Source organism: Schistocerca serialis, chromosome 5, assembly GCF_023864345.2.
Source record: "Schistocerca serialis cubense isolate TAMUIC-IGC-003099 chromosome 5, iqSchSeri2.2, whole genome shotgun sequence".
NCBI lineage: Eukaryota > Metazoa > Arthropoda > Insecta > Orthoptera > Acrididae > Schistocerca > Schistocerca serialis.
In genome coordinates this window covers 634,324,183-634,346,927 of record NC_064642.1, presented here as the reverse complement: position 1 = coordinate 634,346,927, position 22,745 = coordinate 634,324,183, and the positions used below count along the sequence as shown (strand labels likewise).

Below are 22,745 nucleotides of genomic sequence, written 5' to 3'. Positions count from 1 at the left end.
GCAGTGTCCGGAGCAAGTATGGTGGGTCTGACACACCGGTGTCTATGTGTTCTTTTTTCCATTTCCAGGAGTGTATAAATAAACCTGCGGTTACGCAAAACAGTACTATCATTCAACACGTTGAAAAAAGAAACACGGAGATCAATTTATGTATTATCATAATGAATGCCTCAGTAAAGGACGTCACATACGCTCTCTATGCGATGGTGTTCGACTTTTTGGCAACTAAGCACTGAAACATAATTTCACCATTGCTTATCAGACAAGGTGAGGAGGATTGTAATAGTTATTAGATTCTGGATGCGTGGCTGCATGGTAATTAGCACTCTTCCTTTACTAATCAGCGTAGTTTAACTGGAGAACCGAGTCTGTAAAAAATGCGGCATTGTCTAGAAGACGGGTTTCCAGACTTCGTCTCTGCACACCTCTGCACAATTTTAGAAATTTTGGGTGCCATTATAGCTTGTCATTTTTTTAACGGACCCGAAAAGAGGATGTGATGCTTTACTTCCTTTAAAATTCCAAAACTAGCCAAGTTGGAGGCTTTTGTCAATTTAGCATGAGTGCTAGTAAAATTTGCCATGTATTTCCAATCCGTTTTACGAAATGCAGATTTCCTTGGAAAAAAGTCAGTAGGTTTATTAACTAAGTCAGAGTGCTTAGAACTTGGATGGCCTTTTAATAAGGCTTCATGCTTTGATTTCAAAGTGTTTCTAGGAGCACAACGCATTGGGGAATTGAGTTATCACTGGTTTCTTTACTGGCCTTTACTTAAAGTCATACTGTAAGGACCTTCCATCATACTCGCGGTTTTGTGTTTGTTTCGGTTTTTTAACTGCATCTTTGAAGGTAGAAGGAGTTCCCGTTCTAAACAGTAGCTTCACGATTAACTTAAAACAGAATCACTTATAAGTCATACAATCAAGTTGAACTTCGCATCAGAGTTATATTAATCAAGAATCAGGTCGTTGTAACACGCACACTTCGGTTCGAGACCCATCTTTTCTTCATTTCACGATGCCATTTAACGTAATGCCTAACAAAACAGCAGAAATGACAATAAACCATTCACTGCGTGACGAATTTTGCAGCGCTACACATTGGTACACCGCATACATAAGCAGCAGCTTCTAAGCGGCAGGAAAACTTTCGAATAATCATCGTCAAGACCCGACCAAAATATCGCCAACGATAAAACAATATTAATAATTCCCCGTGAAGGCAGAGGAGTGCTAAGCGAACATTCTGGGGTAAATCGACTTTCTTTAACAATACATATACTGAGCAATTCGAGCGAGTGTAAACGTCAGATGCAGACTTCTACTGGGAACCCCTGCTCTGCAAGATATGGGACACAGCCTACATAGAATAGCGCCGAATTGACTACAAGCCAGGCGCAATATACTTAAAGGTTATAGACTCCAGAAAGGGCGCCTAGGAGAAGGATTATGTTACGCATCCGCCTTACGTCACACAAGTAGTTCTCAAATGGACAACCTGGATATAAGCAGACATACAGATACACTCAACGAGTGTCTCAGGACTCATCTACAGCTGCCACCAAGAAGAACCAACCTGGACATAAGTGATGTTAACCTTCGTTCACTGGTTTGGAGCTATAGTAACGTTCAACGACAGATCAGTACAAGTGAAGAGTGAACTATATTGCGACGCATAAGCTTTACATTCCACTTAAGCCTTGTGAAACATCTACACTCCTGGAAATTGAAATAAGAACACCGTGAATTCATTGTCCCAGGAAGGGGAAACTTTATTGACACATTCCTGGGGTCAGATACATCACATGATCACACTGACAGAACCACAGGCACATAGACACAGGCAACAGAGCATGCACAATGTCGGCACTAGTACAGTGTATATCCACCTTTCGCAGCAATGCAGGCTGCTATTCTCCCATGGAGACGATCGTAGAGATGCTGGATGTAGTCCTGTGGAACGGCTTGCCATGCCATTTCCACCTGGCGCCTCTGTTGGACCAGCGTTCGTGCTGGACGTGCAGACCGCGTGAGACGACGCTTCATCCAGTCCCAAACATGCTCAATGGGGGACAGATCCGGAGATCTTGCTGGCCAGGGTAGTTGACTTACACCTTCTAGAGCACGTTGGGTGGCACGGGATACATGCGGACGTGCATTGTCCTGTTGGAACAGCAAGTTCCCTTGCCGGTCTAGGAATGGTAGAATGATGGGTTCGATGACGGTTTGGATGTACCGTGCACTATTCAGTGTCCCCTCGACGATCACCAGTGGTGTACGGCCAGTGTAGGAGATCGCTCCCCACACCATGATGCCGGGTGTTGGCCCTGTGTGCCTCGGTCGCATGCAGTCCCGATTGTGGCGCTCACCTGCACGGCGCCAAACACGCATACGACCATCATTGGCACCAAGGCAGAAGCGACTCTCATCGCTGAAGACGACACGTCTCCATTCGTCCCTCCATTCACGCCTGTCGCGACACCACTGGAGGCGGGCTGCACGATGTTGGGGCGTGAGCGGAAGACGGCCTAACGGTGTGCGGGACCGTAGCCCAGCTTCATGGAGACGGTTGCGAATGGTCCTCGCCGATACCCCAGGAGCAACAGTGTCCCTAATTTGCTGGGAAGTGGCGGTGCGGTCCCCTACGGCACTGCGTAGGATCCTACGGTCTTGGCGTGCATCCGTGCGTCGCTGCGGTCCGGTCCCAGGTCGACGGGCACGTGCACCTTCCGCCGACCACTGGCGACAACATCGATGTACTGTGGAGACCTCACGCCCCACGTGTTGAGCAATTCGGCGGTACGTCCACCCGGCCTCCCGCATGCCCACTATACGCCCTCGCTCAAAGTCCGTCAACTGCACATACGGTTCACGTCCACGCTGTCGCGGCATGCTACCAGTGTTAAAGACTGCGATGGAGCTCCGTATGCCACGGCAAACTGGCTGACACTGACGGCGGCGGTGCACAAATGCTGCGCAGCTAGCGCCATTCGACGGCCAACACCGCGGTTCCTGGTGTGTCTGCTGTGCCGTGCGTGTGATCATTGCTTGTACAGCCCTCTCGCAGTGTCCGGAGCAAGTATGGTGGGTCTGACACACCGGTGTCAATGTGTTCTTTTTTCCATTTCCAGGAGTGTATATATAAACTGTTGTCATCTAGTGGCCATCTATTTTTGCCATAGTTTTTGGCTAATCTTGTTTGCTCCTGTGACACATATGTATAGCTTATGTCCGAAGAGCATTCGGTAAGTAATACGAAACACTTTTCTCAAAACAGACTGATTTTATTGAGAGTTCCAACACGCTACACTACTCCCAACTCTTTTGCTACAACATCCAATTTTTAACATAATATGCGTTCAATACGACGCCTTGCGCCTCGCTACTGTGAGGGCTGTGTGCCCACATGGTCGACGTCGGTGCCAGCGTCTTGCAGTACCAATAGCCACCTCACCATCCACGTACTGCTTCCCAAGGAGTGCGTCCTTCATTGGTCCAAACATATGGAAGTCGGAACGTGCGAGGTCGGGGTTTGGGCGGGTGAGGAAGAACAGTTCAATGAAGTTTTGTGAGCTCCTCACGAGCGCGCAAACTTGTTTGAGGCCTTGCGTTGTCCCGAAGAAGTTCGTACGCATACTTGCGGCGACGAACACGCTGAACTCGTTTCTTTAATTTCCTGAGAGTAGCATAACGCACTTCATATTTGATCGTTGCACCACGGAGCACATCAGCAGAATAAACCCTTCAGAGCTCCAGAAGACTGCCGCCATGATCTTGCCGGCTGAGGCTGTGCCGTTGAACTTTTTCTTCGGAGGAGAGTTGGTGTGGCGCAAGTTCTTAAGTTGCCGTTCGGTTTCCGGTTCGAAGTGATGAACCAATGTTTCATCTTCCGAGACGACGTTCGACAAAAAATTGTGCTGATCAGCCCTGTAACGTGGAAGCAATTCTGCACAGGTGGTCCTTCGTTGCTATTTATGGTATCTACATCTACATCTACATCTATACTCCGCAAGCCACCTGACGGTGTGTGTGGCGGAGGGTATCTTGAGTACCTCTATCGGTTCTCCCTTCTATTCCAATCTCGTATTGTTCGTGGAAAGAAGGATTGTCGGTAGGCCTCTGTGTGGGCTCTAATCTCTCTGATTTTATCCTCATGGTCTCTTCGCGAGATATACGTAGGAGGGAGCAATATACTGATTGACTCTTCGGTGAAGGTATGTTCTCGAAACATCGACAACAGCCCGTACGGAGCTACTGAGCGTCTCTCCTGCAGAGTCTTCCACTGGAGTTTATCTATCATCTCCGTAACACTTTTGCGATAACTAAATGATCCTGTAACGAAGCGTGCTGCTCTCCGTTGGATCTTCTCTATCTCTTCTATCAACCCTACCTGGTACGTTTAATGTTTCTAAAATTTAAAGAACCTCTCTCACACCGGCCTGATTTAGCTTCACTGATCAGGATAGTAAAAACATGGGTATATTAAGGGAATTTTCATTGACAAAGCAGACTTATCACATTCACACAGTTCAATACTGTTCTGTCCTGATTAAATTAAGCTTAACTTAAATTCCATAAGGCAGTGAAGCAATTTCGAAGTCTCGGTGCGACGAAAATTGTCAGTCGATCTCCTGGAAACATTTGTAATAATTATTAACTTTCGGTTATCACATGGGGAAGACCGGAGATCTGCTGGTAAGACCGTGTTAGCCTATTTATTTGAAGTAACTGGATATCTTGAGCATTCAAAACGGCAGGTTCGTCCAGTGTAAATCAGACGTTCCCCACTGATCCCGTGCAACACAGCGTAGTAAGCAGACAATATATACCTCCTTCTTTTACGACTAATCGGCAAGAAGTTTTTATTCTTTTCATAAGAGAAAACATAGATAGCAGAGAAGCTATTCCATGGAGTAAATGGACGCTCCAGGGAATAATTGGGCTTGAAACTACACTCCTGGAAATGGAAAAAAGAACACATTGACACCGGTGTGTCAGACCCACCATACTTGCCCCGTACACTGCGAGAGGGCTGTACAAGCAATGATCACACGCACGGCACAGTGGACACACCAGGAACCGCGGTGTTGGCCGTCGAATGGCGCTAGCTGCGCAGCATTTGTGCACCGCCGCCGTCAGTGTCAGCCAGTTTGCCGTCGCATACGGAGCTCCATCGCAGTCTTTAACACTGGTAGCATGCCGCGACAGCGTGGACGTGAACCGTATGTGCAGTTGACGGACTTTGAGCGAGGGCGTATAGTGGGCATGCGGGAGGCCGGGTGGACGTACCGCCGAATTGCTCAACACGTGGGGCGTGAGGTCTCCACAGTACATCGATGTTGTCGCCAGTGGTCGGCGGAAGGTGCACGTGCCCGTCGACCTGGGACCGGACCGCAGCGACGCACGGATGCACGCCAAGACCGTAGGATCCTACGCAGTGCCGTAGGGGACCGCACCGCCACTTCCCAGCAAATTAGGGACACTGTTGCTCCTGGGGTATCGGCGAGGACCATTCGCAACCGTCTCCATGAAGCTGGGCTACGGTCCCGCACACCGTTAGGCCGTCTTCCGCTCACGCCCCAACATCGTGCAGCCCGCCTCCAGTGGTGTCGCGACAGGCGTGAATGGAGGGACGAATGGAGACGTGTCGTCTTCAGCGATGAGAGTCGCTTCTGCCTTGGTGCCAATGATGGTCGTATGCGTGTTTGGCGCCATGTAGGTGAGCGCCACAATCAGGACTGCATACGACCGAGGCAGACAGGGCCAACACCCGGCATCATGGTGTGGGGAGCGATCTCCTACACTGGCCGTACACCACCGGTGATCGTCGAGGGGACACTGAATAGTGCACGGTACATCTAAACCGTCATCGAACCCATCGTTCTACCATTCCTAGACCGGCAAGGGAACCTGCTGTTCCAACAGGACAATGCACGTCCGCATGTATCCCGTGCCACCCAACGTGCTCTAGAAGGTGTAAGTCAACTACCCTGGCCAGCAAGATCTCCGGATCTGTCCCCCATTGAGCATGTTTGGGACTGGATGAAGCGTCGTCTCACGCGGTCTGCACGTCCAGCACGAACGCTGGTCCAACTGAGGCGCCAGGTGGGAATGGCATGGCAAGCCGTTCCACAGGACTACATCCAGCATCTCTACGATCGTCTCCATGGGAGAATAGCAGCCTGCATTGCTGCGAAAGGTGGATATACACTGTACTAGTGCCGACATTGTGCATGCTCTGTTGCCTGTGTCTATGTGCCTGTGGTTCTGTCAGTGTGATCATGTGATGTATCTGACCCCAGGAATGTGTCAATAAAGTTTCCCCTTCCTGGTACAATGAATTCACGGTGTTCTTATTTCAATTTCCAGGAGTGTACTTTGCATTGATAATCGGTAAGATAAGAAGAGATATTTCGAGATATGCACTGAGTTATATAATTTCTAAAATTTCTGAAAATATCGTGGAGAGACCGCTGCAAGAGACATTACATCCGGATCCCACACCGCTGAGCAGTATTCAAGCAGCGGGCGAACAAGCGTACTGTAACCTACTTCCTTTGTTTTCGGATTGCATTTCCTTAGGATTCTTCCAATGAATCTCAGTCTGGCATCTGCTTTACCGACGATTAATTTTATATGGTCATTCCATTTTAAATCACTCCTAATGCATACTCCCAGATAATTTATGGCATTATCTGCTTCCAGTTGCAGACCTGCTATATTGTAACTAAATGATAAGGGATCTTACTTTCTATGTATTCGCAGCACATTACACTTGTCTACATTGTGATTCAATTGCCATTCCCTGCACCATGCGTCTATTCGCTGCAGATCTTCCTGCATTTCAGTACAATTTTCCATTGTTACAACCTCTCGATATACCACAGCATCATCCGCAAAAAGCCTCAGTGAACTTCCGATATCATCCACAAGGTCATTTATGTATATTGTGAATAGCAAGGGTCCTACGACACTCCCCTGCGGCACACCTGAAATCACTCTTACTTCGGATAGAGAATGACATGCTGCGTTCTGTTATCTAGGAACTCTTCAATCCAATCACACAATTGGTCTGATAGTCCATATGCTCTTACTTTGTTCATTAAACGACTGTGGGGATCTGTATCGAATGCCTTGCGGAAGTCAAGAAACGCGGCATCTACCTATGGCCCTCTGAGTCTCGTGGACGAATAGCGCGAGCTGGGTTTCACACGACCGTCTTTTTCGAAACCCATGCTGATTCCTACAGAGTAGATTTCTAGTCTCCAGAAAAGTCATTATACTCGAACATAATACGTGTTCCAAAATTATACAACTGATCGCCGTTAGAGATACAGGTCTATAGTTCTGCACATCTGTTCGACGTCCCTCCTTGAAAACGGGGACGACCTGCGCCCTTTTCCAATCCTTTGGAATGCTATGCTGTTCTAGAGACCTACGGTACACCGCTGCAAGAAGGGGGGCAACTTCCTTCGCGTACTCTGTGTAAAATCGAACTGGTATCCCATCAGGTCCAACGGCCTTTCCTCTTTTGAGCGATTGTAATTGTTTCTCTATCCCTCTGCGTCTATTTCGATATCTACCATTTTGTGATCTGTGCGACAATCTAGAGAAGGAACTACAGTGCAGTCTTCCTCTGTGAAACAGCTTTGGAAAAAGACATTTAGTATTTCGGCCTTTAGTCTGTCATCCTCTCTTTCAGTACCATTTTGGTCACACAGTGTTTGGACGTTTTGTTTTGATCCACCTACCGCTTTGACACAAAACCAAAAGTTCTTAGGATTTTCTGCCAAATCACTACATAGAGCCGGCCGCGGTGGTCTCGCGGTTCTAGGCGCGCAGTCCGGAACCGTGCGACTGCTACGGTCGCAGGTTCGAATCCTGCCTCGGGCATGGATGTGTGTGATGTCCTTAGGTTAGTTAGGTTTAAGTAGTTCTAAGTTCTAGGGGACTGATGACCATAGCAGTTGAGTCCCATAGTGCTCAGAGCCATTTTGAGCCAGTACATAGAACTTTACTTTCGAATTCATTGAACGCCTCTCGCATAGCCCTCTTCACACTACTTTTCGCTTCGCGTAATTTTTGTTTGTCTGCAAGGCTTTGGCTATGTTTGCTGTGAAGTTCCCTTTGCTTCCGCAGTAGTCTTCTAACTCGGTTGTTGTACCACGGTCGTTCTTTTCCATCTCTTACGACCTTGCTTGGCACGTCCTCATCTAACGCATATTGTACGATGGTTTTCAACTTTGTCCACTGATCCTCAACACTATCTGTGCTTGAGACAAAACTTTTGTGTTGAGCCTTCAGGTACTCTGAAATCTGCTTTTTGTCACTTTTGCTAAACAGAAAAATCTTCCTACCTTTTTTAATATTTCTATTTACAGCTGAAATCATCGAAGCAGTAACGCTTTATGATCGCTGATTCCCTGTTCTGCGTTAACTGTTTCAAATAGTTCGGGTCTGTTTGTCACCAGAAGGTCTAATATGTTATCGCCACGAGTCGGTTCTCTGTTTAACTGCTCAAGGTAGTTTTCAGATAAATCACTTAAAAAAATTTCACTGGATTCTTTGTTCCTGCCACCCGTTACGAACGTTTGAGTCTCCCAGTCTATAACTGGCAACTTAAAATCTCCACCCAGAACTATAACATGGTGGGGAAATCTAATCGAAATATTTTCCAAATTATCCTTCAGGTGCTCAGCCACAACAGCTGCTGAGCCAGGGGACCTATAGAGACATCCAATTACCATGTCTGAGCCTGCTTTAACCGTGATCTTCACCCAAATTATTTCACATTTCGGATCTGCGTCAATTTCCTTCGATACTATTGCACTTCTTATCGCTATAAACACGCCTCCCCCTTAACTGTCCAGCCTGTCTCTGCGGTATACATTCCAATCTGAGTTTAGGATTTCATTACTGTTTACGTCTGGTTTCAGCCAACTTTCTGTCCCTAGTACTATATGGGCATTGTGACCGTTTATTAATGAGAGCAGTTCTGGGGCCTTTCTATAGATGCTCCTGCCGTTTACTATTAGCACATTAATATTGTTATTCCCTGTTGCATTTTGCCTACTCATACCTTGCCGCGTCTCAGGAGGCGTCTTGTCGGGCCTAGGGGAATCCTCTAACCTAAAAAAACCACATGTGCACTCCACACGTACTCCGCTACCCTTGTAACCGCTTCCTGCGTGTAGTGCACGCCTGACCTATTCAGGGGGACCCTACAATTCTCCGCCCGATAGCGGAGGTCGAGAAATTTGCACCCCAGATCTCCGCAGAATCGTCTGAGCCTCTGGTTTAAGCCTTCTACTCGGCTCCAAACCAGAGAACCGCGATCGGTTCTTGGAAAGATACTACAAATAGTTAGCTCAGATTCCACTCCGCGAGCGAGGCTTTCCGCCTTCACCAACTCCGCCAACCACCTGTACGAACTGAGGATGACCTCTGAACCCAGACGGCAGGAGTCATTGGTGCCGACATGAACAACAATTTGCAGTCGGGTGCACCCAGTGTTCTCCATCGCCGCAGGCAGGGCCTCCTCCACATCTCGGATGAGACCCCCCGGCAAGCAGACAGAGTGAACACTGGCCTTCTTCCCCGACCATTCCGCTATTTCCCTAACGTTGGAGCTCCCAATAACTAATAATCATCCGCGCCGTTTTCGGTCTGCCAGAATGAAATGATGTGAATCAGTAGAAATTAGTTACCATAAAAGTGTGCAGTCAAGTGGCAGTGTCTTGTAGCGAGCGTGAGGACGTGCGTTCGATCATCGCATTTCCGCATTATCAACAGCCAACTGCGCACGCTCGTACAATTGAGAACTGAGAACTGAAAAATTAACTTCACAAACAGTGTTATATCATTACTAGTGACAAGGAGGACTATTACCAGGTATCTGTATCTGTGACGAGCATAAGAACTTTCGTTCGATCATTCGGCTTCCGCATCATCAACAATCACCCGCGTCGTGTCGGTTACGTGTACGCTCGTCTAAATGATATTTTGTGGACTGTTAATCACCCATTAATTGGGATAACACTTCTGAATTGGAATGTAAACAGTGCAACCTGCGATTTTCCTTTAATCGTCTCAGAACATAGTTGTTCATACCAGACGTCGAACAGTGTTGTGTTTTAACGTTGAGTGGCTCCCCTTATTCGCTTGCATATTTCGATAAATAATTTCAGGCAAGCCAGCAGCAGTGTGGAGCAGAACAGTACGACCGCCGCGGGGTTATCAGTTACGTGGTGTGGACAGGGCGCACCGTCAAGAAAAGCAACGGTCACGAAACGAGAAGTCAGTTTAAAAGGTACCACCCCACCCATTCGTACTCCCGGGCGTGTTACAAGATGTAGTGGCTGAAGCGGAAATATTCCATTATTTCCCACATCAAATTCCGCATTCTGTCAACCGAAATTAAGAGAGATAAAAAATGTGTTGTTGTAGTTACTGAATGACCCTCGTAGGCAACAACAAAGCCATAACAGCAACCACTTTGGTGATAGGCGTTTCTCTTCCTGATACATTTATATGTTTGACGCTAAGGGCGTTGGATGAATAAAGCAAAAAACAATGAAACAATAAATGTGAGTTTGATGCGCTTATGGCCAGAACCCTTCGTAATAGGAACAGCAACAGCAACCATCACCACAACTACCTTGTCCAGCGCAAAAATTCGTGATTTCTGTATTACTTCAACACTCACTGCCTGACTGGTACTGACTTGAAGTTGTTTTCCACCACCGTAAGTATTCGTTATGTTCGTATTCGAGACAGTGATCGTTACCTGAACCTCCAGAAGGCAGGATCGTTGGGAGACAGCGATTCGTGTCTTCTTGAATAGAAGTTCCCTCTGAAGTTTGCCATGAAGACGTCGAAGCCTTCGTCCGCCAGGAGGTAACCTGTGAAGCATAAACGACGGTATTTTATATTATATAACTAGCCAGTGGAATAAAAATTAAAATTACAGGACTGTGTTTGAATTATTCATTTTTTCGTATAATTGCAAGTACTTCTCCTACCTCCTCATTTCGACTCCTCACAGAAATATTTTTCCAATTGTATTTTGTAATGGTCTCAACATACTTTTGTTTTCCTATGAATTCTTGAAGACTGTAGGTGTAATAGACAACGAACCATTTGCAATAAATGGTGTTTTCAAATATTCTTTACCATGTTTCCGACGAATTTAAACTCGTCTTCCTCAGAAGGACAACAAACTTCACATTAGCAATTGGTCAGTAAAGCTTTTTCCACATGACAGGTGTCGGCAACGGTCTGTACGTCCATGCGTAAACGTTAAGACCCTAAAATCAAGGGCTTATCACATCAATAAAACCATCTTTTAAAATAACAGACCACGTTAATAGCTACTTGCCGACTAAGAGAGAGTGGAGAGCGTCGATACCAGGGAAACCTCAGTTTAACTTTTACATGTGGACATATAGACCGTTGCCGACACATGTCATGTGGAGATAGCTTCACTGATTGATTCTTTATCTCAAGTTTGTTATTCTTCTGGAGAAGACGGATTTAAATCCGTCGAAACGTTGGTAAAGGCTATTTGAAAACCACCAATTATTGCAACTGGTTGATTGTCTACTACACCTGCTGCTCTGTAACCGTTGCCGTAATGCACACATGTTTAAAATCTTGAAGACTGCCTAACGTTGTAGTCTGTGACTTTAGACGAGCCTTACATTTTACAGAAATTTGTGACGATATGAGCTCATCGCTTGCAATTTTTCTATGTTTGTAGTGAATCCTGCTCTCTTTTATTATCTGAAACAAATTCCAGTACTAACAGTGATTGTAAATGCGGATTACCATGCCCTGCATTACGTTTTACCCTGTGTTACATCTTTATATCAGAGATGTGAAGCACCTGCTGCTGCTGATGTTTGGTGTTTTATAGCGGTAAACGACGTGCTCATCAGCGCCCTTGCTTGCAATAAAAGCAGATGAGGGTGGTGAAAAACTACGTAAATATAACAATAAAATTTAAATCCAAGTGGTATCCTCACACAAGTATTGATAAGACAACCCTTATAGGTACCAGGCAAAAGAAAGCTACAGCTTCAGTTTTTTTTCAGCACCTTGCTCCTAGTTTACAGACATCACATATTTTACTGTACTAACATTCCTGAGAGGCTGGATATTACGGAGGTGTGGTTTAGCCACAGCCTAGAGAATGGTTTCCAGAATGAATTTTTCTCCCAGCTGTGGAGTGTGCACTGTTTTGAAACTTCCTTATAGATTATCATTGTATGCCGGAGCGGGACACAAGTAGTATATCGTGCCTGGATAGCTCAGTATGTAAGAGCATTGCCATTGAAAGGCAATGTTCTGGGTTTAAGCTGCACGAAATTTCAAGAGGTCCTGGATATAATAGGAAGAGAATAATTTTATACAACATGACTAAAGGAACGGATAGATGGATAGGTAAGATTCAGAGACATAAACGAATGCTAAATTCATTAATTCAGGCAAGTACAGGAGATAAAAATTGTCCAGGGAAACCAAGACTAGAATTCAGTGAGCAAGTTCTAATGGGTGTATGTCGCAATAGTTGCATAGAGATGAGGATACTGGTAACAATTAGTCAGCATGGTGGACGAAGAATGACATGTAATTCGAAGACTACACTGTGTCCGTCTTTCGAATGGACAGCAGTGGAGACTTTCAACATCACAGTTGGCATTTCATGTCGCCGGGCACAAGGTAACAGATGACTCTGAAAAAGCAGACGGTGTTACATGCTTGAACTGCTAATACGATGCTTGCGATGATCTCAGCGACTAGGGAAGAAATGCAGTGGGGATCCTGTGCGGTCAGTGTGCGTCGTATCCCGTACTGCACAGACGAAACAAGCCATTCTGAGGCACACTTTCCCTGCTGTCGAAATGCGGGCCAAGGCACGATGCGGCGACTAGCGTGTTTTCAAGGAAACGACACATTTCTTCCACTGTACTTCATACACAATTTTCCTCGCATAATATGGACGCTCCTAATAAATTATAACCGTTTAAGATGTAAAAGAGAATTTTTCAACATACGGTAGTACAACTGTGTGCTTAAAAATTCGATCGTTTATATGTTCAGATGTTGTTCATGTTCTTGTTGTCGGCTTTAGAACAAGGCCACCTGACCACTGACATGCATCCGATGACAGTTAACGCACTACAGTTGATCAAGTGACAAGGAAGCAATTACGTTTTCTTAACGAATAGAAATCCATCTTTGTGTCATTTGGAAGCTATAGAAAATGAGAGAGAAGTAATATTATGCTCACTTGAAAGAGACTGGGAATGTGTTTGATGTCAACCTCAAAATTGGTACAAATTCATTTCACGATGCAAGTAATTTCAGTATATTTTTTCTTATGACGCAAAATGGAAGAATGCACAGAATGAGTTCAGCAGGGCCACAAGCTATGCATGGAAATAAGGGCCTTTGTTCTGGTGCACCGAAAATGGGAGCGATTTTTATTCTTCTCGTCACATTAGGTTAGAAAAATATCTACACAATTACCAAAAAAAAATCATTAACAGACACTGGAGAGAACTTTCACGCTCCACATCGTGATGCACGAACTACATCTTTCCAGGCTCAATCTACGGATATGTAACCCAGAAATAACTCCCGATTTACTACAGCAGAATGCTTCTCAAGTGTTGACGGCACCTTTCTCCCTGACAGAACAGTACCCTGCTTAAGTTGCTGTGCCTTTTGTCAGATTCTGCACAGTGAAAGCAGAGTAACGATGTGCTCCTCAGATTGTTATCGAAGTGAATTCTGTCATGTTCGTTCGTGACCAAATGGAGAGCGCTTAAAACAAGAGAAACATCGCCTGAAATTAAGATATAACTCAAAAGATCTAAGGTATCACTTTTTGAATCTCTTCTTAAGAGGACCATGGAAAAAATGATTGCAATCTGTTTTACATTTTTTTCTTTCTTTTTAATAAATGTATGCAGATATTTTCTCCAAACAAAAAAAATTATAATGAAAACGAGTTGAAATTCGTGTATAATTTTGTAATACTTTTCATTTTGTAAGTAGGCTGTTTAGGTGTAAGTAGGCTGTTTAGGTTTTTATATTGGTAACGCCACGTAGCGCTCTGTATGAAAATCACTGGCTGTGCTGTGTGCAGTCTGCGGCTGGTTGGCATTGTCGTAATACTCGCTATAGTCGTGTTGGGCAGTTGGATGTGAACAGCGCGTAGCGTTGCGCAGTTGGAGGTGAGCCGCCAGCAGTGGTGGATGTAGGGAGTGAGATGGCGGAGTTTTGAGAGCGAATGATCTGTACGTGTGTCCATCAGAGACAGTAAATTTGTAAGACTGGATGTCATGAACTGATATATATATTATGACTTTTGAACACTATTAAGGTAAATACATTGTTTGTTCTCTATCAAAATCTTTCATTTGTTAACTATGCCTATCAGTAGTTAGTGACTTCAGTAGTTAGAATCTTTTGTTTAGCTGGCAGTATTGGCGCTCGCTGTATTGCAGTAGTTTGAGTAACGAAGATTTTTGTGAGGTAAGTGATTCATGAAAGGTATAGGTTATTGTTAGTCAGGGCATTCTTTTGTAGGGATTATTGCAAGTCAGATTGCGTTGCGCTAAAAATATTGTGTGTCAGTTTATTGATGATCAGAATAAGTAAAGAGAGAAATGTCCGAGTGCGTTCAGTTTTGCTCAGCGGTATAACGTAAGGGGTTTATCAGCACAATCATTCAAAAATTTTTCTAAGGGTAGGTTTCAGTTTATACTAGGAGATTAGTAGGTATCGCTAAGGAAACAAAATGCCTGTTCCATACAAGCGACCGAATTCCTTAGGAAGGCAGTCATGACGTAAGCAATGGATGAGGCGGAGTACACATTTCATCCAAGGAAAGACTTAATATTCCGTGACAGTTTAATTTTGTGGCATCTGACTAACGATAAGTTAATAGTGCCTTTTGCTTTAGGTGCTGTCATATAGAAAATTTTAGTATTTGACTAGCGTATGTAAAGGCTCTGATATTAAATTTGACCCTCTCTTTAACCAGATGTTGAATGGGTAAAGTCTGTAACTGAATTTTTTGTTGTTTTATTTGCATATATATTGTAAGTAATTTTATCTTGTAACTATAAGTACTCAGAAATTATTTAATGAAATAAGATTTTATTTTCGTAATAAGAGGCGCACTTTGCTCATTAAACTGTTCCAATAAAACTTAAGTATCTGATATGTTTGTTAATACTGAGTTTTCTGTGTAGCTGTAATTCTGCGGAAAGTGCGTGAAACTTTTGTTACCAAGCAAGAGGAATTAATTGCGACTACGATTTTGTTGTTATCTAGAAAGGAATTTTGAATATATTACTGCTCTACAAACAATGGAATTATATTTTAGGAGAATAGTTTTCGAACCTCCCATTTGCAAAGTGTTTCAGTTTTTAACCAACTGTTCTCTGCGCTCATGTGCAGAATTTAACTGTCGTAACTGGAAGTTGTGTAGTTGAAAAATGAAAGTATATTTTCCTGAGAAATCGATCTGAAAGCACTCGTGCAACGAGTGTCGCATAACCGCATTGCACAAACATGGCTATGATCCAACAGTTTCCAATTACAAGATATAGTTTTTTTATTGTTACAATGACAGCGTAATATCCTTCCACAGTTTCATACAAATGTACCTGTTTGGTGTTTCTTGCCACAATAGGAAATTCGCACGCTTTCCTGATATGTGATTATTAATAGAAATGACCGGTGACGACGGAGGGCAGGTCATTTGAATTTAATCGTACATTCCACGTCTGTGGCAGAAGAATTGTCTCGACTAAACCACCATTCTTCTCTAAATTGTGGCGGCTGGAGAGGAATAAACAAAAAATAAATAAAAATAGAAGCCACCTGCAATCAGACAAGGCATAAGTGATTTATAACACTCTTTCGGAATACCTCAAACCACTGGAAGAAGTGCCTAGTTAGAGAGCAGAACCTATGAAAGTGGAGAAAGGCCACCGGACTTTCGGATGACTATCAATCACTCAAAAAACTAAAATCAAGACACTCCCATAGGAGTTCTCGACTTGGAAAAAGCGTTCGATAACTTAAAAAAGCTTAAGACGTATGAAATCGTCAGAAAAATAGATTAAGTTGTGGGGAAATATGGCTATTGTACAGTATGTACAGATTCAAGAGGGACCGATAAGAATGAAGAACAGAGAGAGAAATGCTAAGACAGAAGAGGCGTACGGAAAGCATGAAGACTTCCTCTTCTATTAAAAAATGCATATCGAACAAAAACTGAAGGAATTAAAAGAAACGTTAAGAATAGGGATAATAATTACAAATGAAAAGATATAAGCGATAAGTTTCGCTAATGAGATTGCTGTACTCAGAGAAAATGAGGAAAAATTTCAAGACAAATTGACGAGCACAGAATTTTGTTTTGAGAACAGCCAGAGAAAGAGGAATATCTTGAGGAGTAGCTGAAATAAGATTAGCGATAAACATAACATCATAATTAATATCAAAAATTAATAATTACTTAGCAGACGAAATGAAGGATTGAGGAGAAAGAGGTTTGCACAGGATAGACACGACAAACACATTCACGCAAAATTGACGAAGCGAGGTGTACGCAAGCAGCAGACTAGCATAGACAACAGATCTGCGGTTGTATCAGAAATTGACCTGCGCTTAAAAAGAGTTCATGTCTGAGAAGAATCGAAATGTTTCAGGTGCAGCGTGGTTTGAATGAACATTAAGTGGACGTTTCTCCATTGTCATCGTTTTCCTTTCAGGTATTTGGCCTCTTGACGTGTTACGGTTTCGTCGAGAAGTTCTCCTGCCGTCTTTTCATTGGTCGACCCAGCGATCTTACACTTTTAGGGTGTTAGTGTAGCATGGGATTGGGGATTCTCCTTGATCTCATTCGTTATGGACCTTTCCTGCAGTTGTTTTGACAGCTTTGAATATGATGTGTGATAGGTTTCATTTGAAGTTCTTTTAACACATCTCCATTCCTTTTGTGATTACATTTGTCATAACCAGCTGTTCGTCTCAAGAATTTCCTTTCACAGGTTGATAGTCGTATCGCATCTGTTGCCTTTATTGTCCAGGGCAATTCCATAGCAAAGCACTGGTGTTTTTCTGTACCAGGGAAGGTTTCGTTACATTATTAATGACTCCCACTGTTTTTGCATACCTAGCAGATTTTTCATCTAGTTCTGTTTCTTCCAGAAAGGATAGTTTATAGTTCAAATATGTGAATGTGACAACTCTTTGCCGCGAGGGATTAGCCGAGCGGGCTAGGGCGCTGCAGTCATGGACTGTGCGGCTGATCCCGGCGGAGGTTCGAGTCCTCCCTCGGGCATGGGTGTGTGTGTTTGTCCTTAGGATAATTTAGGTTAAGTAGTGTGTAAGCTTAGGGACCTTAGCGTAAGTCCCATAAGTCCCATAAGATTTCACACACATTTGAACATTTTTTGACACCTCTTTCTAGAATTTTATTTTTCAAACAGTTCTTGCTTTGTACTGGGTAATTTCCGCAGACAGCCATAATTTTAGTCCTTTCGGTGTTAGTTTACATGCGGTATTTGTCAGAATAGTCTGTAAATCGTGTACAGAAAGCTGAAAGTCATCCTCTGAAGATGCTACGAGAACTAAATCATCTGCAAAAAGTAAAATATCTAGCTTTGTGTTTCCATTGATTTGAATGAAGCCATGTGGCATTTGTCTCCACTCTCGGATGATTTTATTCATGTAAATAATAGACAAGAGTGGTGAAAGGGTGCATCCTTGTCGTACTCCTTCATGTATTCTGCCTCGCTTTGGAAAGTTGACTGATAAGACACGAAATAGGCGTTTGTCTGCAGGATCGGTAAGGAAAAGTACGAATGGAAAACGCTATGGAGCAGTAGTGATAGGATGATGGGACATGAGTGAAGACATTGGGTAACAGCTTCCGCGATACTCCAGGGAGCCGTAAAGTGCAAATCTGGAAGAAGAAATTATTATGTATGCGACATAGGACATACTGGGTGTAACTATATTCCCTACGCAGACTTTGAGGATTTGTAGTGGGGGCCAAGACAATTTAGTTTAACATTGGAACTCATGTCAGGAAATGTACATCTTCCCGCTACATGCAAATACCACAACAAAGGTTGCTCTCCGATGCCCATTCTTGTCTGGGTCCACTCAGGGCTTGATATTATGACCACCAAAATTATCCAAGATATTGTACGTCCTTTTATAATCACCAGTCTTTGGTTCTCCAGCATCCGCCGCAGCAATAACCCGTGACTGTAGATCTTTCGCGGAAGCCACAGGCCTCTCGTAAACCCAGGATTTCATGTGAATCCAAAGGTAATAGTCTAGCTGAGGATATGTGCAGGTCAAACAATCGGGGCACCACGACCTGTCTACTGTTGCCAAAATCGTCCAGAATAAAACTGTGTGCCCGACCGAGACTCGAACTCGGAACCTTTGCCTTTCGCGGACAAGTGCTCTACCACCCGAGCTACCGAAGCACGACTCACGCCTGGTACTCACAGCTTTACTTCTGCCAGTATCTCGTCTCCTACCTTCCAAACTTTACAGAAGCTCTCCTAAGAAACTTGCAGAACTAGCACTCCTGAAAGAAAGGGCACACAGTTTTAATCTGCCAGGAAGTTTCATATCAGCGCACACTCCGCTGCAGAGTGAAAATCTCATTCTGGAAACATCCCCCAGGCTGTGGCTAAGCCATGTCTCCGCAATATCCTTTCTTTCAGGAGTGCTAGTTCTGCAAGTTTCGCAGGAGAGATTCTGTAAAGTTTGGAAGGTAGGAGACGAGATACTGGCAGAAGTAAAGCTGTGAGTACCAGGCGTGAGTCGTGCTTCGGTAGCTCGGATGGTAGAGCACTTTTCCGCGAAAGGCAAAGGTTCCGAGTTCGAGTCTCGGTCGGGCACACAGTTTTAATCTGCCAGGAAGTTTCATATCAGCACACACTCCGCTGCAGAGTGAAAATCTCATTCTGGAGTGCGAAGGTGTCTGGCGGTGTGGAAAACGCTCCGCATACAACTAACGAGCAGTAGTCCCACTGCACTGAGCTCCGGCGTACAAGTCCTCAACGTCTGTAAAGGGAATTTAGTTACTCCCTGTATGTCGTATGTCGGATACAAATTGCACTCTACGGCTCCCTGGAGTATCACGGAAGCTATTCCCCCATGAAGGATGGCGTTGTGTGTTTTGTGTGTGTGTGTGTGTGTGTGTGACGTGAGATGCAGAGACTGTCAGTCGCGGTGTGGCGGCAGTGACTGACCGAGCGCTTCGCCGCGTCCTGCGAGGATCCAGTTGTCGGAGGCGCCCAGAATGCCGTGCACTAGCAGCACGGGCCCGCGGCGCGCGCCGGCGGACGCCCTGGGCGGCAGGCGATGCAGGGCCAGCAGGTAGCCGTCCCTTGTGCGCACCGCGTGCTCCTCGCAGTGGTACCCCGCCGTGGCCGCCAGCTCGCACTGCCAACACACCGCCGCGCCTCACTCCTCTGCCACACTACATCTGTGTTTATACATATGGTTTATTCCTTTATTGCACCGTATCACGGTAGCAAAGTCACGTCTTTACAATGCATGTAATTACATCACCAGATCTGTTTTACTCCACTAGACATGTTTTGTGAAAGCCTTTGACTGTGAAAACAATAGGTTTATTGTCGCGTCCCGGCACAGCCTCACTATACCACAATGAAATAAGTGCGACCTTGTAAGGTGTCAGGCAAGTCCAACACCTTCCATGAAAACCCTGACATGATAGCAAATCCGGCAGTATGTCACATAGCTCCGAATAAATCCTGACATTAAATTAACCAAAGTAATAGGATCAACGAGTGAGCAAATGGAATACCACAGACTAACACAAGAACGCCTAAATGCATGTCATACCTTCCCACCGTGGAACAGACGCAGTTCCGACGGGAGAAACGAGAACAGAAGCCGTGAGCAGAGTCATGTAGGCTAGAAGGCCCTGCGATAAAGGATGGACACCCACGTCGCCAGCCGACCGCCAAGACCACCCCCCAGCCATATTAACAGATAGAGCCCTCCAGAAGAACAGTATAGATCTTACGATAACACTAAAAGGGCCACACCAGCTGCAAGTTTTAGCGTGAGACTTTTTCGCGTCTCTGTTACGTAGCAAACAAAAACATTGCCCCACCAAGAAAAGTATAACGTTTCTCATTGGCTAGACAGAATTTTTGTAGGCGGAGCTTAAGGTTAACATTGAGACCCTGATTGGTCAGTTAAAAACACAGCCAGATAGCTTTTCTAAAACCAACTTCAGTAAATTGTAGTAAGGAGAAGTTACAAAGGGTTGCTTCCGAGACGACGAGGTGTGTGGAGCTGTGCCGCCCGCCGCCCCCTGACGCTGAATAACCACCGACAAGGTAATGAACGCACGCGATGCTGCATAACAGCGCATAAAGCTTCACTCAGAACTGCAGAAGTGTCATCTGTTACATCCCCTTCTTACGCAATACTAGTGTCGATAGTCAATTAAATCTCATGGTATTCGCATTTGCTACTTGAAGTGAAAATCTGAAACGCGATGATTTTTCTGTTATATAATTATTGAAAAGCCACATCAGTCACTGTAATTTACGACAAGTTAAATAAGCAATTAAAGATAATTGAGGGTCACTGTAGACCATTTTGATAGTTTTCTCTTTTATGAAACTTAACTTAAACCTAGATTATAGATGCGATATGGCATAGGTCATCCTTCGATCCATTGTACAACTTGGAAACACATTCAGGGAATATTCGTTCACATTTTTGTTGAACATAGTTGGTTTTTATCATCCTGTATTAAAATATTTCCTTTCATCAATAGCGCAATTTATAAGCAATGTTTTGTGAGTAGAATAAAATTTCCAATGGTAAACTTAACTGCTTTTCGACGTTATTTTACCAGCTAACTAAAAATAGGAACGTCTTGAACCCCTTCCACTAAATTTAATTAGTATTAAGATTATTTTACAGGGAGTGCAGTGGAACTGACGCTGAAATCATTAAGTATTTGATTATATTGTCGCTAGTCTCACTGAACTCTTCTGAACTCTACACGTCATGTGTGGTCTGGCGTCTCCTTACCAGCAACAGGCCCCAGGTTCAAACTAGTCAACTCTCTAAAAAACACGCTCAGAGCGTCGTTGCGCGAAAGTGGTAGGGAGACACGACTTAGAACAGACTCCACGCAGAATGTTAGAACCTGCGTAGCGCAATCGGGACGTTAACGACAATGGGATAGTTATAAATTGCTGTCAACCTTTATATCGGAGCTGAGAGGGAGAGAATCTCCTTGGTTTGAAGAAAATAAGTTTCCAGAAAATAGGTTACAGAATTGCAATAGGCAGAAAAGATTGGTTAGCTTCTATCAAGTTTAGTCTCACACATACTTACGTGAGGTGTTGGACCATAAACCCCTTAGTTAGATTCAGTCAGTTTATTCGGACTTGCTACTCCAAAGCTAATTGCCGGTACATGTACTGGGTGATCAAAAAGTCAGTATAAATTTGAAAACTTAATAAATCACGGAATAATGTAGATAGAGAGGTAAAAATTGACACACATGCTTGGAATGACGTGGGGTTTTATTAGAACCGAAAAAAAGTACAGCTAAACCGTGAAATATCTCTTAAGTGCGTCGTTTGGTTGATGATCGTGTGCTCAGCCGCCACTTTCGTCGTGCTTGGCCTCCCAGGTCCCCAGACCTCAGTCTGTGCGATTATTGGCTTTGGGGTTACCTGAAGTCGCAAGTGCATCGTGATCGACCGACATCTCTAGGGATGCTGAAAGACAACATCCGACGCCAATGCTTCACCATAACTCCGGACATGCTTTACAGTGCTTTTCACAACATTATTCCTCGACTACAGCATTTGTTGAGGAATGATGGTGGGCATATTGAGCATTTCCTGTAAAGAACATCATCTTTGCTTTGTCTTACTTTGTTATGCTAATTATTGCTATTCTGATCAGATGAAGCGCCATCAGTCGGACATTTGTTGAACTTTTGTATTTTTTTTTTTTTTTTGTTCTAATAAAGCCCCATGTCATTCCAAGCATGTGTGTCAATTCGTACCTCTCTATCTACATTATTCCGTGATTTATTCAGTGCCGGCCGAAGTGGCCGTGCAGTTCTAGGCGCTGCAGTCTGGAACCACGAGACCGCTACGGTCGCAGGTTCGAATCCTGCCTCGGGCATGGATGTGTGTGATGTCCTTAGGTTAGTTAGATTTAAGTAGTTCTAAGTTCTAGGGGACTAATGACCTCAGAAGTTGAGTCCCATAGTGCTCAGAGCCATTTGAACCATTTTGATTTATTCAGTTTTCAAATTTATACTGACTTTTTGATCACCCAGTAAGGAACAAGTACAAAGCAATCACTTGTTCTTGGTTAGCACTGAAATCTCTCTAAGTAATTGAGACAAAGACTGACAGCCTCTGTTCAACACTATTCCAATGAAACTCTAAAAATCCTACTTGACCTGCAGTTCCTGAGTGTCCACCAGAGTCTATCACCGTTTTCTCGTAGTTGAAGTCCTTATCATCTGTATCGGCTGCTATGGGCCTACTCGGCCCCGCTGGCGTCTCGCTGCGGAATCTCCAAACTACTGGCACTCGCTCTGAGTCTGCATCTGAATCTCTGCTTCTAGCTATTCCGCTGCCTGGCCTTTTATTTCATTTCTCATGTAGTTGGGTGCACACGAGT

General features: G+C 44.4%; 1 protein-coding gene across 1 annotated transcript in view; it reads right to left on the bottom strand.

Annotated features, from left to right (window-relative positions):
• Positions 1-22,745, bottom strand: part of LOC126482150 (lipase 3-like) — a 128,973-nt gene that overhangs the window by 46,458 nt on the left and 59,770 nt on the right. The window contains exons 2-3 of the mRNA XM_050106127.1: positions 19,298-19,490; positions 10,786-10,900 (exon numbers count right to left, since the gene is read on the bottom strand). Coding sequence (XP_049962084.1) covers positions 10,786-10,900; positions 19,298-19,490 — 308 coding nt within the window. The remainder of the gene's footprint in view (positions 1-10,785; positions 10,901-19,297; positions 19,491-22,745) is intronic.